General features: G+C 42.9%; 1 protein-coding gene across 2 annotated transcripts in view; it reads right to left on the bottom strand.

Annotated features, from left to right (window-relative positions):
- APBA3 (amyloid beta precursor protein binding family A member 3) overlaps positions 1 to 14389 on the bottom strand; it is a 214656-nt gene that overhangs the window by 58082 nt on the left and 142185 nt on the right. Inside the window, exons 4-6 of one of the 2 annotated variants that reach the window (XM_073594276.1) lie at positions 10246 to 10332; positions 9974 to 10135; positions 8345 to 8506 (exon numbers count right to left, since the gene is read on the bottom strand). In XM_073594276.1, coding sequence (XP_073450377.1) covers positions 8345 to 8506; positions 9974 to 10135; positions 10246 to 10332 — 411 coding nt within the window. The remainder of the gene's footprint in view (positions 1 to 8344; positions 8507 to 9973; positions 10136 to 10245; positions 10333 to 14389) is intronic. The other variant, XM_073594283.1, reaches the window with a different exon arrangement.

Raw genomic sequence — 14389 nt, 5'->3', positions numbered from 1 at the left:
AACTTGGATGTTAAACTCTATGCCAAAACCATTGCTAGACGCCTACTAGATATAATGCCAGATCTCATCTATCTGGATCAGTCAGGATTTACCAAAGGGAGACAAGCTCCTGACGCAACCAGACGGATGATAAACCTAATCCACCATGCAGAATCCAGGAACACCTTCTCTGCTGCTCTCTTTAGATGCAGAGAAGGCGTTCGATAGGGTACACTGGAATTACCTACAAAAAGTTCTCCAAAAATTTGGCTTCAAAGATCATATATACAGGGCTATTATGGCACTTTACTCCACACCATTGGCTCATGTCTACTCAGCAGACATGCTCTCCCACTCATTCAACATCATGGACGGTACCCGCCAAGGGTGCCCTCTGTCACCACTCATCTTCAACTTACTGATGGAACCCTTGGCGGAGCATATACTTGCAAACCCTCAAATTTCTGGTCTACATGTAGGCAAATCTACACACAAAATCAGTTTCTTTGCGGACAATGTGCTCCTGATTCTCACAAACCCAACCTCCTCTCTAGCAAGTCTAAAAAACTCTAGACTGGTTTAGTAAAGTGTCGTACTATCGATTAAATACAAATAAATCACAAATACTAGACCTTAAACTAGACGCCACTAAAAAAAACTTACTACAGCTTCAGTATCCACTTGCATGGGCAGATCGAAGCGTATTCTACCTAGGGGTCCACCTCACCAGATCAACTAAATAACTTTACAAACTTGAGCTACCAAATCCCGATGCTGAAAAATCTAGAAAACACCAAAAGTTCTGGTACAATGAGTCATCACCTGAGAATGGTAGAACGTTGCCATTCAGACCATAACCCTGAGAAATGAGCCGACAGATCCAATTAGAAATAGCAAATGTCGAAGATGCGTGAACCTTTAGGAGCTCCTTCAAGAAGCACAAAGGAGTCAGACCGACGATATGCAGCATTCACCTTCGGTAAATTTGAACTGCACCAACCATGGCCGATAAAAGAAGAGCCCTGTCCCCTAGCATCTGAGGCTTAGGACAGAAAGATGACAGCACAATATCCTGGTCAAGAAAGAATGAGAAAACCACTTTAGACAGAGAAGACAGAGGCCAAAAGACCATCTTGTCATGATAAAACTCTGAGTTGCAGTAATGGCAAAAATAACCTTCAGAGTTGGAAAGACTAAGGGAATAGCCCAGATTGAAATGGATATTTCTATAAACACAAAAAGTACCAGGTTATGATCCTACTGAGTCACCAGAGGCCTTGCAGGTAGAACAATACATGTTACCCCTTGTAAAAAGGCACACACCAAGGAATGTAAAGCAATGGGTCTCTGAAAATGGACTGCCAAGGTCAAAATCTGACCCTTGATTGTACTCAATACCACTCACCAGTCGACTTCAGATTGAAGAAATGCCAGATGTGGCCCACGATATTCTTCCATGTGTCAACAGAAACTACCCAAATGACCCTGATCAAAAGTTTACATACCCTGGTGATTTTGGCCTGATAACAAGTTGACAAAAGGGGGTTTGAATGGCTGTGATCTGTTTGCTTGTCATTGGTGTGTGTGTATAAAAGGTCAATGAGTTTCTGGTCTCCTGACAGACCCTTGCATCTTTAATCCAGTGCTGCACTGACATTTCTGGATTCTGAGTCATGGGGAAAGCAAAATGATTGTCAAAGGATCTGCGGGAAAAGGTAGTTGAACTGTGTATAAAGCAGGAAAGGGATATAAAAAGATATCCAAGGAATTGAGAAGGCCAATCAGCAGTGTTCAAACTCTAATCAAAAAGTGGAAAATTAGGGTTCTGTTGAAACCAAACCACGGTCAGGTGGACCAACTAAAATTTCAGCCACAACTGCCAGGAAAATTGTTCGAGATGCAAAGAAAAACCCACAAATAACTTCAGGTGAAATACAGGACTCTCTGAAAAAATGTGGTGTGGCTGTTTCAAGATGCACAGAAAGAAGGCACTTGAAGAAAGATGGGCTGCATGGTCGAGTCGCCAGAAAAAAGCCACTACTTACGCAAATGCCACAAAGTATCCCACTTACAATACGCCAAACAGCACAAAGACAAGCCTTAAACGTTTTGGCACAAAGTCATAAAACACTACCTTTGGAGAGGAGTCAACAAGGCCTATGATGAAAGGTACACCATTCCTGAAACGACGGAGGTGGATTGCTGATGTTTTAGGGATGTGTGAGCTACAAAGGCACAGGAAATTTGGTCAAAATTGATGGCAAGATGAATGCAGTATGTTATCAAAAAATACTGGAGGAACATTTGCATTCATCAGCCAGGAACCTGCGCATGGGACATACTTTGTCATTCCAACATGACAATGATCCAAAACACAGGGCCAAGTTGACCTATCATTGGCTACAGCAGAATAAAGTGAAGGTTCTGAAGTGGCCATCTCAGTCTCCTGACCTCAATATCATTGAGCCACTCTGGGGAGATCTCAAAACATGCAGTTCATGCAAGACAGCCCAAGAATTTACAGGAACTGAAGGCTTTTTGCCAAGAGGAATGGGCAGCTTTACCATCTGAGAAGATAAAGAGCCTTATCCACAAATACCACAAAAGACTTCTATTTATATTTGTGGGGAATATAAACAGACCCATGTGGCAATACACAGTCCATGGGGCCCTCTAGGAGCCACATCACCTCTTGACACTGCAGCCAGGTAACAAAAATATTTTTTTCCATATTGGAGCATCGGTAACCTTTGTTGGTACATTTGTGCATATTAGGGAACAATATTTATGGGGAACAACATTTGTATTTATCCAATGTCTGTTTGCTGGCAGAGTCTGTGATCAAGCACGACCTTAATAGCATCTTAAAGTTTTGGATTCTTTGCATTTATAGAACTCAGTACCAACTGTCCATTAGGAGGTAATTAAATAAATACATAAATATGAGATGCAGAATTAGTAAATTTCATAAATATACAGTATTGAGGGATGTTTCATATATTATTTTTATCCTAAATTCCTTTATTATTTTTCAACTAGACTGGCAAACGTGAGTGTCAATTTCCAAAAATATAGTTCAAACCTTTGCAGTGCTTTCCATCATGGAATGTGCCTCCTAGGTATATGTCATCAAATATGCTATGTAAGCATACCTTCCTTCTTTTCTTATAGCAAATGTTTCAATACAAAGCAGTACATTGTTGATGATCAAAAATGTATATTATGTCATTATTATCTACAGGTAATTAGACTTTAGGTAAGATAATACAATAGCAAGATCAATATTCCCCGCATTGGAAGGTGACTCTTTCTGGGGGGTCAGCATTTTTGTACCCGACAAATTGCTCTGATGTCACCCTTTTCAGAACATACTCTGACCATTCCACAAGTGAACTCAGAGTTATATATCCCAAGGTTTCTGCGGTGGCTGTGGACTGGGGGGTACAGCGGTGGATGTGGACTGGGGGGGTACAGCGGTGGATGTGGACTGGGGGGTACAGTGGTGGCTGTGGACTGGGGGGGTACAGTGGTGGATGTGGACTGGGGGGTACAGTGGTGGATGTGGACTGGGGGGGTACAGTGGTAGATGTGGACTGGGGGGCACAGAGGTGGCTGTGGACGTGGTCCAAACAATATTAAAGATGGCCCTGAATATTCCTATTATTCACTGTGTTTAATACTGCTATCTGCAAAAGTGTCTTTTATATGATAAAACTGCAGCTATATACCTAATTAAGAGCGCCAATCTGCGCTCAGATGACTTGCCGCATCTCTTCTCATCTGACAATTCAGTGGGCAGGGCCGAGAATGATGTCAGTCAGGAGGGGAGGAGAGAGGCAGAGAGTAATTTGAGCGCAGAGTGGCGCTCTTAATGAGGTATATAGCTGCAGTTTTATCATATAACAGACACTTTTGCAGATAACAGTATTAAACATCCAATCACTTGTCCGCAGGCTGGGTGCCCGTGAATCAATCAGGGGCACTGACGGGCCGGAGATTTAGTGGGGGCGGGCCACGGGTTGCCGACCCATGGCCTAGGCTATAAGGAAGATTGCCAAGCCCCTGAAACTGAGCTGCAGCACTGTTGCCAAGACCATACAGCGGTTTAACAGGGTAGGTTCCACTCAAAACAGGCTTCGCCATGGCCGACCAAAGTTGAGTGCACGTGCTCAGCGTCATATCCAAAGGTTGTCTTTGGGAAATAGTTGAATGAATGCTGGCAGCATTGCTGCAGAGGTTGAAGGGGTAGGGGGTCAGCCTGTGAGTGCTCAGACTATATGCCGCACACAGCATTGAATTGGTCTGCATGGCTGCCGTCCCAGAAGGAAGCTTCTTCTAAAGATGATGCACAAGAAAGCCCACAAACAGTTTCCTGAAGACAAGCAGACTAAGTATTTAAAACCACATGCATGATAACATTAATATAAATAACACCACATTGGACAATATACAACCATTCTAGGCAGACAACGCGCAAGTTAGTGGATCAAGGCCCACAATGAAAGAGAGGGCGTCTTAAGGATACAGTTTGCAAAACTGACAAAATCCGATAACTTGTAGGCTGATCAAAAAGCCAATATCAGCAATTCACTATGCCTGACATGGGAGAATCCAGTCAAAGATGTGTGTCCAAGATTATATTCATAAATGTAAAAGATGAAGAACAATGAAGATTCGCTCGCATATGTGTATCATCACTAGTATAAAGATAATAGGACTCAAATAGATCGAGAGCCTGTGTAAAGGACTGAAGAAAAATTTGTCCAAAAATAATCAAAATATTACAGATTATAAAGCCCAATTCCACAAATTGGAAGCAGGGAGCGGTGTCATACAAGAGGGTGATCCCATTTTCCAGATATGCACATAGGATGATGTAGATACCACCGTGCTAGCGGGTCGCATATGCAGCATGGCGTGAAGCCGACAAGATAAAAGCTGTAGAGGCAGAACAGAGTAAATTAAGGAGAACCAACCCCATGGCTTCGCACTGAACCTGGATGTCAGAAGATCCACATCTGGAGTTCCATACCTTTTGCAGAGTTCCGCATACACCTCTGGGCGAGGAGCCCCCCCCCCTCCAAAACAGTTGTTGACTCCTGAGAAAATCCACCTGCCAATTTTCCACACCAGGGATGTGGAAGGTGGCGACATGATGAGATTTTCTCCTGAGCAGCCCAATTTCTGGTACCTCCTTGATGATTTATGTATGCCATTATCGTGGTGTCTTACAACCCTTACAGGAAGGCCTTCCAGCTGCACCTACCAATGCTGCAGGGCAAATCAAAACGCCCTCAATTACAGGATGTTGCGGAATGTTCTGAAAAGCTGCTGCTGCAGACCAGCAATAGAGTTTAATTCCTCCCTTGACACAAAGGAGCCAGAGGAAAGTGTCCCAGAGATAGTGGAAAGACAAGAAAAATGGAGACAAGGGATATCCGCCAGCTATAAAAGCAGTCCAGACCTAGCTGGGACTTACAGGTGTAAGAACATATACTGTAATATACCCTCAACAGAAATAGGCTGTACCCCAGTGAGGTCCCAGCTATTTTGTACCAGTAATATTGTGTGTACATTTTGTGGCAATACTTGCTGTGCCCTTATACCATCTGTGTCCTAGGAGTGCTGGCCTGGAGTGTGCATGGAAAACTCCATGATGGCAGCTGGCAAGAAGCTCCGCCTCGATGTCGTCAAAATTCACCACTGCGCCTGTGCACACACCCCTGTGATACAGTGGGATTAGCGTGCGAGAGGAGTGAGGAGAAAGACATTGGACCTGATATTAGCACCAGAATTTTCTGGTCCGCTTAACACCGCTACTGTCATGTAGGGATCAGGTGGTCAAGACAGCACACAGAATTAAAACAGGGCTTGACAAAATTTGCTTTGAATCCAGGAGCCAGCTAAAAAAGTTAGGAGCCAGCTTTTGTTTCCTTTTAAACTAATAAAGCTTTATTTTCAAAAACAAAACCTTCTCTTATGTAGCCCTGATGTGTATCTTTACAGATGCAGGACACAGGTTTACACACAGTTATGCCTCTCAGCTTTTGCCCATTAACCTGCTTAGGATCCCTAAGAACTTAGTACATTTAAAATCATAATAAGTGAGCGATAGTCTCCAGTCTCTGTCTATCCCTCACTGCTATTAGAGTTTTAAATGTACTAAGTTTGGGGGCAAAGGGAGAACGCAGGGGGGCCTTATGATTATACAGCTGTTATTGTTGGGTCTCACATTGGTTAAGTTCACACCTATGCATTTGGCTGCAGATATCGCAGCAATTCCAGCACCCGCAACCACCCGCAGTGAAAACACAGCGCATGTGCAGGTGCAGGAGAAACAGGGAAATCACATGGTCAAAATGACTATGCGATTTCTCTGCAGGCCGCGTTTTCTCTCTTACTGTGGGAATCAGAGGCAAAGCAGTCCATTGAAATGAATGGGCTTTCGTGCCCGCACAAACGCATGGACGTGAACCTAGGGTTAGCTGACATTGGCTGGACTGGCGGGCCCCCCTGGAGCAAACAAATTGGCCACAAAACCTGAGGGAAAGCTGCCTGTGCTCCTCCCACCCTTTTACCTTGCACAGTCTAACCATGTCCTCCCTTGTGCACCCTCAACCTTGTCCTCTTTTACCCGACCCCATCTTTTGCAACTCCTGCTTCCCCCCTCTGCACCTTTCCCATCCACCCCCTCATCTTGTGCACCTCCTGACACCCCCCTCACCTTGTCCAATTTCCCTCTGCTCACCCCAACCTTGTGCACATAGGCAGATCTCCGTTCTGCCTCTGCTCACCCCAACCTTGTTTACATAGGCAGATCCCCGTTCTGCCTCTCTTCACCGTGATCGCGGACCCGTGGGCGAGTTCCCGTGGCACACGCCTGCTGTATCTAATGCACGGACAACGTACAGGTACATCATTTCGTGCAGCCGGACCGCCCTGGAACAGTATATGTGCGGTGGGCGGTCGGGAAGTGGTTAATAACAGTCTTCTATTTCGGTATCGCCAGCTCTTGCTGTCCCAGGCAGAGTGCATTTGGTATTACTCCACCTGTGACAGGAGGCGGTGCTATACAGGAAGCATCGGCTTATGTGACTCGCAGCCGCTTTCTTCCTCTACCGCCGGCTTCGTTCACAACCCTGATGCTCTGGGATGGCGGGTCAGCAACCCGCGTTCTGGGTTTTCCAAGCAGCCATCCCAGAGCAGGAGGTCACGGGCCACATCAGAGCACTCCACAAGCCACATGTGGCCCCTGGCCACTGGTTGGGCACGGAGGTGAGGAATCTGCCTCTTGAATAAAATTAATATAATTTCAGTTATGTTGCCCTTTTGATGTGTAAAATGTAGCTGGCCAACTATGTGTCAATAGGTCAGCCCCTAACATATGGCCTGAGAGAGAGACAGACAGACAAATATATAAAATTACTCTCATAATACACTACATTCCCTACTAACTTCATAAGGAGAGAAAAAAAAAAAAAAAAAAACCTAGAAAGAAAATATCAGTATCGAGTGCACAGACTAAACAGGCATGACCATTACCTAAGACAAATAAAAATTAAAGCTATGCTTGGTTTGGAGGGGATTTCCCAACTTTTTGTTCACCAGAAAGTGGCAGCATAGCCCTATCATAAAGGACATGTAAATACCCTGTGTCATGTTATAAAGAGAAAAAGTTAATCTGACACATAACAAATACCCTTTTCTTGTTCACACCATTTTCATCTGAGAAAAAAAAACATGATTTTCTTTATGCCCTGTTCACACTATACATGTGTGGTGGTATGCAGAAAAACTAAACTTTGACCAAAAAAAAAAAAACAAACAAAAAACTGGAAGCTGACTGTGGTTTTCATTCAGAGCAGCACCAGATTTTGCACTCTCCAGTTTTAGTAAACCAGAGTGCTTTCACACTGTGGCGGTGCAATTGCGGGAAGTTCTGAAAAGTCCTGCAAGCAGCATCTTTGGGGCGGTTTGGGAGCGGTGTATGCACCGCTCTCAAAACGCCCTGCACATTGAAATTAATAGGCAGCGCTCCCGAAGTGCCTGCAAAGTGCTTCGGCGGCGCTGCACCACGGGCGGTTTTAACCCTTTCTTTGGCCACTAGGGAGGGTTAAAAGCACCCCGCTAGCCGCCAAAACGACGGTAAAGCACCGCTAGGGCAACCCCAGTGTGAAAGTGCCCTAAAGATAGTCTCATGTCTGGTGTAACATTAATTGTAAATAAAGTCTTTTATTTTTGTTTACAAGATACATTTTATAACAGTAGCTCCAAAGTCTGATCTTTAACATTCTAGTAAAACAAGAGATCATCTCTTCGGGAGGGAACCATTGCCCAAAACCCTAGACTCTATATGCATTCCTACCTCTTTACAGTTGTCTTGCTTGGTAAAGTGGGCAAGATCTGCATTGTACAGTTCAGTCATCTGTGTTTTCTCAGTTTGCTCAGGTTGTACACCTTTAGAATGGAGAAAATTTTGGTATGCCGACGCAAAGGCCTGTCCAATGGCCTGAGCAATGAGTTGTGCCTAATTAGGAATAGTAAAATTTAACTGTCAAAAAATAACAAAACAACCATAATTTGTACTCTGTTTTTAAATGAAATAACACTCCAAGAAGACTGAATCATAAAGTAACAAAGGAAAATATGTACTAATTAGAGAAAACCGCAAATTATTAAAATCTAGATCAATCCAATAAACAGTGCTAGTATGGGGAGGCTACCAGCGAACACAAAAAATGAAACTCACGCAGTTTGTCTAGGCACCGATTCCCCCAAGCCCTAAAAAACACTATAAAAAAAATATGTTTTCCTTTGTATGCAAAAAAACAGTAATGCATGCATAAGCTAAGATACACTCACCGGCCACTTTATTAGGTACACCTTGCTAGTACCGGGTTTTGCCTTCAGAACTGCATTAATTCTTTGTGGCATAGATTCAACAAGGTGTTGGAAACATTTGTCGGCTGCACATCCATGATGCAAATCTCCCGTTCAACCACATCCTAAAGGCGCTCTTTATTGGATTGAGATCTGGTGACTGTGGAGGCCACTGCAGTTCACTGTTCAAGAAACCAGTTTAAGATGATTTGAGCTTGGTGACATGGTGCATTATCCTGCTGAAGTAGCCATCGGCAGATGGGTACACTGTAGTCATAAAGGGATGGACATGGTCAGCAACAATAGGTCACAACGTTTAAAATAATGCTCAATTGGTACGAAGGGGCTCAAAGTGTGCCAAGAAAATATCCCCCACACCATTACACCACCACGCCAAATTCTGACCCTACCATCTGCATGTCTCAGCTAAAATCAAGACTCGTCAGACCAGGTAATGTTTTTCCAATCTTCTATTGTCCAATTTTGGTGAGCCTCGGTTTCCTGTTCTTAGTTGACAGGAGTGGCACCCAGTATGGTCTTCTGCTGGTGTAGCCCATCTGCTTCAAGGTTCAATGTGTTGTGTGTACAGAGATGGTATTCTGCATACCTTAGTTGTAAGAAGTGGTTATTTAAATTAATGTTGCCTTTCTATTATTTCTAATTGTCTACCCATTCGCCTCTAACCTGACATCAACAAGGCATTTTCGCCCACATAATTGCCACTCTCACTGGATAATTTCTTTTTCAGACTGTAAACCTTAGTGCGTGAAAATCCCAGTAGATCAGCAGTTTTTAAATTATTTAGACCAGTCCGTCTGGCACCAACAACCATGCCACATTCAAAGTCACTTAAATCCCCTTTCTTCCTCATTCTGATGCTCAGTTTGAACTTCATCAAGTCGTCTTTACCATGTCTAGATGCCTAAATATATTTAGAGTTGCTGTCATGTGATTGGATGATTAGCAAATTGTGTTACCAAGCAATTGAACAGGTGTACCTAATAAAGTGGCCGATTAGTGCAGAATCAAAGGGAAATTTAAAAAAATATGTCTTTTTTTTTTTTTTATTAAGATATTAAAATGAAGACTGGCAAGAAATGTTACTATCACTTACATCCACAGACTGAAAGACATGACATATAATCCTATGTGGTTTTTTATGGCCGGAAGGCTTGTTTGAGCTACGAGGTAATTTTCTGTGTGCCATAATAACCACAATATTACCAATGTCAGCTGTGTAGGAAATGGTCTGTAACGGATGGTCCATCAAGGCTTCCTAAAGTTGCAACAATAAAAATTGTACAAATTACATAAAGCCTTACAAGCATTATCCACTACATATTTTATTACTACTAATCAAAGCAAAAATGGCATATAAAATCTAACCTGTGTATTTGCAGTTAATACTTTTATGTGTTGTGTTGAAACCATAACATCCACCTCAGTCATGGGTTGAGACTCTCCATCTGGTGCCTGAGAAGTTACAAAAAAGAAAAAAAAAAATTAAAAAGTAGTACTTTGTAGTACAAAGCATTAGCTTTAGGCTTCATGTACACTGCTGCTGGTAAACGGACGTTTAGAAGCAGTTGGGCTTTTTTTTCAACTTCCCCTGAACTCTCCTCTATGTTATCTTATGTACATGTATACAGGGTCGTTTATCCCCTTCCCGCCGACCGTACGCATATATGCGTACTCGGCTTTCCGGGGTTATACCGGGATGATGCCCGCAGCTGCAGGCATCATCCCGGTACCGTTGTTTACAGCGGGCGATTGGCTACCCGTGTATAACAACCGATGCGGCTAAAAGCCGCTCGGCTGTTATACTGGAGGAGCGGGAGGGGACATCCCCCCCTCCCGCCGCCTCCCGCCGCTGTTACCGGGCCTCCCGTGCGATCGGGAGGCCCGGTGTCCGTTCGGCTGCCTTCGGCGGCTGGGGGCGGACTGGAACGAAGCTGCGAGCGGCTTCATTCCAGCCTTCTTGTTGTAAACGCGGAAGCAACGTCACGACGTCACTTCCCGTTTACTCGGCTGCCAATGGCGCAGAATTTAAAAAAGTACACAGTATTCAGAATCGCCGTTTTTGGCGATCTGAATACTTTGAAGTGTAAAGGAGGGATGGGGGGTCTTTTAGACCCCCCATCCCTCCATAAAGAGTACCTGTCACCACATATTACTGTCACAAGGGATGTTTACATTGCTTGTGACAGCAATAAAAGTAGTGGTTGGAGTGGTTGAAAGCACCCGCAAATGGGCAGGGGTGCTTTAGGAGCGGTGTATACACTGCTTCTAAAGAGCCCCAAAGATGCTGCTTGCTGGACTTTTTTTTTAACATCCTGCCAGTGCACAGCTCCAGTGTGAAAGCACTCGGGCTTTCACACTGGTACTGCAGGGGAGGCCATTTTCAGGCGCTTTACAGGCGTTATTTTTAGCGCTAAAGCTCCTGAAAAACGCCTCCAGTGTGAAAGGTGTCTTACTCTCACATTGTCAAAAACAACCACAAGAAAGAGCAGCACAAGTAACGTACGTTCAAAAGCTGGGAGTAATGTAGTGGAAGAAGCTTGTGGGTATCAACCACTGCCCATCTCCCAAAACTTGCCCTGGCCAATGGCAGAGTTGCACAGTCTAAGGCCCCATGTACACCGCTGCTGGTAAACGGATGTTTTCAGCTGCCCTTGAACTCATCCAATGTTATCTTATGTGTACGTGTACGTGTACGTGTACACAGGTTTGTTTAACCACTTGACCACTGAGCACTTAAACCCCCTTAATAACCAGACCAATTTTCAGCTTTCAGTGCTCTCACGTTTTGAATGACAATTACTCAGTCGAGCAACACTGTACCTATATGAAATTTTTGTCCTTTTTTTTCACACAAATAGAGCTTTCTTTTGGTGGTATTTAATCAATGCTGGGTTCTTTATTTTTTGCGCTGAGAAAAAAGACTGAAAATTATGTAAAAAAATGCATTTTTCTTTGTTTCTGTTATAAAATTTTGCAAATTAGTAATTTTTCTTTATATATTTTGGCCAAAATTTATACCGCTACATATCTTTGGTAAAAATAACCCAAATCGGTGTATATTATTTGGTCTTTGTAAAAGTTAGAGTCCAAAAGCTATGGTGCCAATATCTGAAAATTGATCACACCTGAAGTACTGACGGCCTATCTAATTTCTTGAGACCCTAACATGCCAGAAAAGTATAAATACCCCCCAAATGACCCCTTTATGGAAAGAAGACATTCCAAAGTATTTAGAAAGATGCATGGTGAGTTTTTTGAAGTTGTCATTTTTGTCCCACAATTCTTTGCAAAATCAAGATTTTATTTTTATTTTTCACAAAATTGTCATATTAGCAGGTTATTTCTCACACACAGCATATGCATACCACAAATGACTCCCCAAAACACATTCTGCTATTACTCCAGAGTATGGCGATACCGCGTGTGTGAGACTTTGTGTGGCCACATACAGAGGCCCAACATGCAGAGAGCACCTTCAGGCGTTCTGGAGCACCCAGGCCAATTCTGACATTTCTCTCCTACATGTAAAAATCATTATTTATTTGCTAGAATATTACATAGAACCCCAAAACATTATATATGTTTTTTTAGCAAAGACCCTAGAAAATACAATGGTGGTCGTTGCAACTTTCTATCTCGCACGGTATTTTTCGAACGCGTTTTTTTGTTCTATTGAAAAATGATAAATGGTCACTCACATTTGAGAAGATAATAAAAGCATACGGATAGAATCAAAGTAACGCAGTGGCATCAGCAGAGCCCGTCCCAACGTTTTGTCCTAATAAGGCATCCACCAGAGGATGCCTTATTAGGACGAAACATCCTCCAGAGGATGCCTTATTAGGACGAAACGTCGGGACGGGCTCTGCTGATGCCACTGTGTTACTTTGATTTTATCCATATGCTTTTATTATCTTCTCAAATGTGAGTGACCATTTATCATTTTTCAATAAATGTTTTACATTTAAAACGGAATCACACTATGTGGCCCAATCTTTTCTCCTTTTGCCATACGTCATATTGAGAGGAACCGCTCACAAATTCCGGTAACTATATCTATGGTGGATATCCACTGATGTCAATATTGTCACGGATCCCTACCAGATCTGGTTTTATATTGGAAGTCGTGGTTGCCATACCTCCTCGGGTGTGTTACACCAAAAGCTCGGTTGACTCGTTAGGCATACGCCTAGTTGGGTTCAATCTGTCTGGTAAGCCTCTTTCCTCATGGTGGTGGATTATCTACAGACAACCAGTTCACACAGATTCACAATCACCTTAATTATTGTCATATATGGACTATATGCACTTTATATGCACTAACAGTGTTGGTTCATGCAACTCTATCACTACTGTTGTGTAATCTTATATTGTTGTGTACTCACGATTTGCACATTTTTATACCATATCAATTTTCTATTGGGATAGCTTTATAGTTCATTTAATCTTCATTAGTGCTGCACTATATTATTCTATTTGTTCACTTATTCACAGATTATCTGGTGTGCTGGCAGCTACCACTATTTGTACAAGACAGCATGGTTGTGTTTCACATTTTCACCATTGGTTCCCAGCTGTCAAGTTTCCAGCATTCAGAAAAGGTTTTCAGCTGTCCTGTGTACATGAGCCATAAGCCAGGTAGACAAAAATAGGCCTCTTATACTCCACAGAAAATCCTTTTCTTGGAGTCCATTGAGGGTCGCATAGTCTACCCTCTGGGTTACATAGTAGGTGAGGTTGAAAAAAAACACAAGTCCATCAAGTCCAACCTATGTGTGTGATTTGAATGGCTCCGTAGTTATACTGCCACTTACAGGAATACTGGACACCAGCAGAAAAAACTATAGGCAAGTTCACGTTAACCTCTCCTACTAACAATAACCTAATATCTGTGCTAGGAACCAAATAAAAAAATAAAATAAAGCATACATTCCAAAAATAAATAAATCAGCTACTAGAAAGACCGATATACGGTATTACTCCCTATGCTGACCTGTATAAAACTGCAGCGCTAGTTAAAGTGCTACTAAGCCCCTGTGTGATTTGTCATGCTATTTGACAGTTCCAAGACCCCATTGTCAGCAATAGAGCCATTCAAATTGCCACGACTCATGTCGCAGCGACCTTGAAAAAGGTTCCAGCACTACTTTTTGCCGATTTCATTGTGACTTGCATAGTCTTCTGTTGTATGAAGTCGCAATGAAACTGGCAGTGCAAATCACACTGATGTGTGGCTTTGAAATCACGCTGAAGTAGCGCAATTTCAGTGATGCACCGGTGTGAATGGGGGCTTTTTTTTTTTTTAAATTAAATTAACAAAATTGTATACTCACCAGCTCTGTGCAATGATATTACACAGATCAGTCCTGAACTTCGTCTTCTGGGGTCCCCCACCAGTGATCTTGGCTCTACCAAATCCTCTACCACAATTAACAAAAAAATCCACAGTATGCAACTATATCACTTTTCCAAAGCAATTCTAGATTATAATGAATGCCCCTAGTGCACC

Source organism: Aquarana catesbeiana, linkage group LG01 (assembly GCF_042186555.1).
Source record: "Aquarana catesbeiana isolate 2022-GZ linkage group LG01, ASM4218655v1, whole genome shotgun sequence".
Classification (NCBI taxonomy): domain Eukaryota; kingdom Metazoa; phylum Chordata; class Amphibia; order Anura; family Ranidae; genus Aquarana; species Aquarana catesbeiana.
This window is presented reverse-complemented; position numbering and strand designations above follow the sequence as displayed.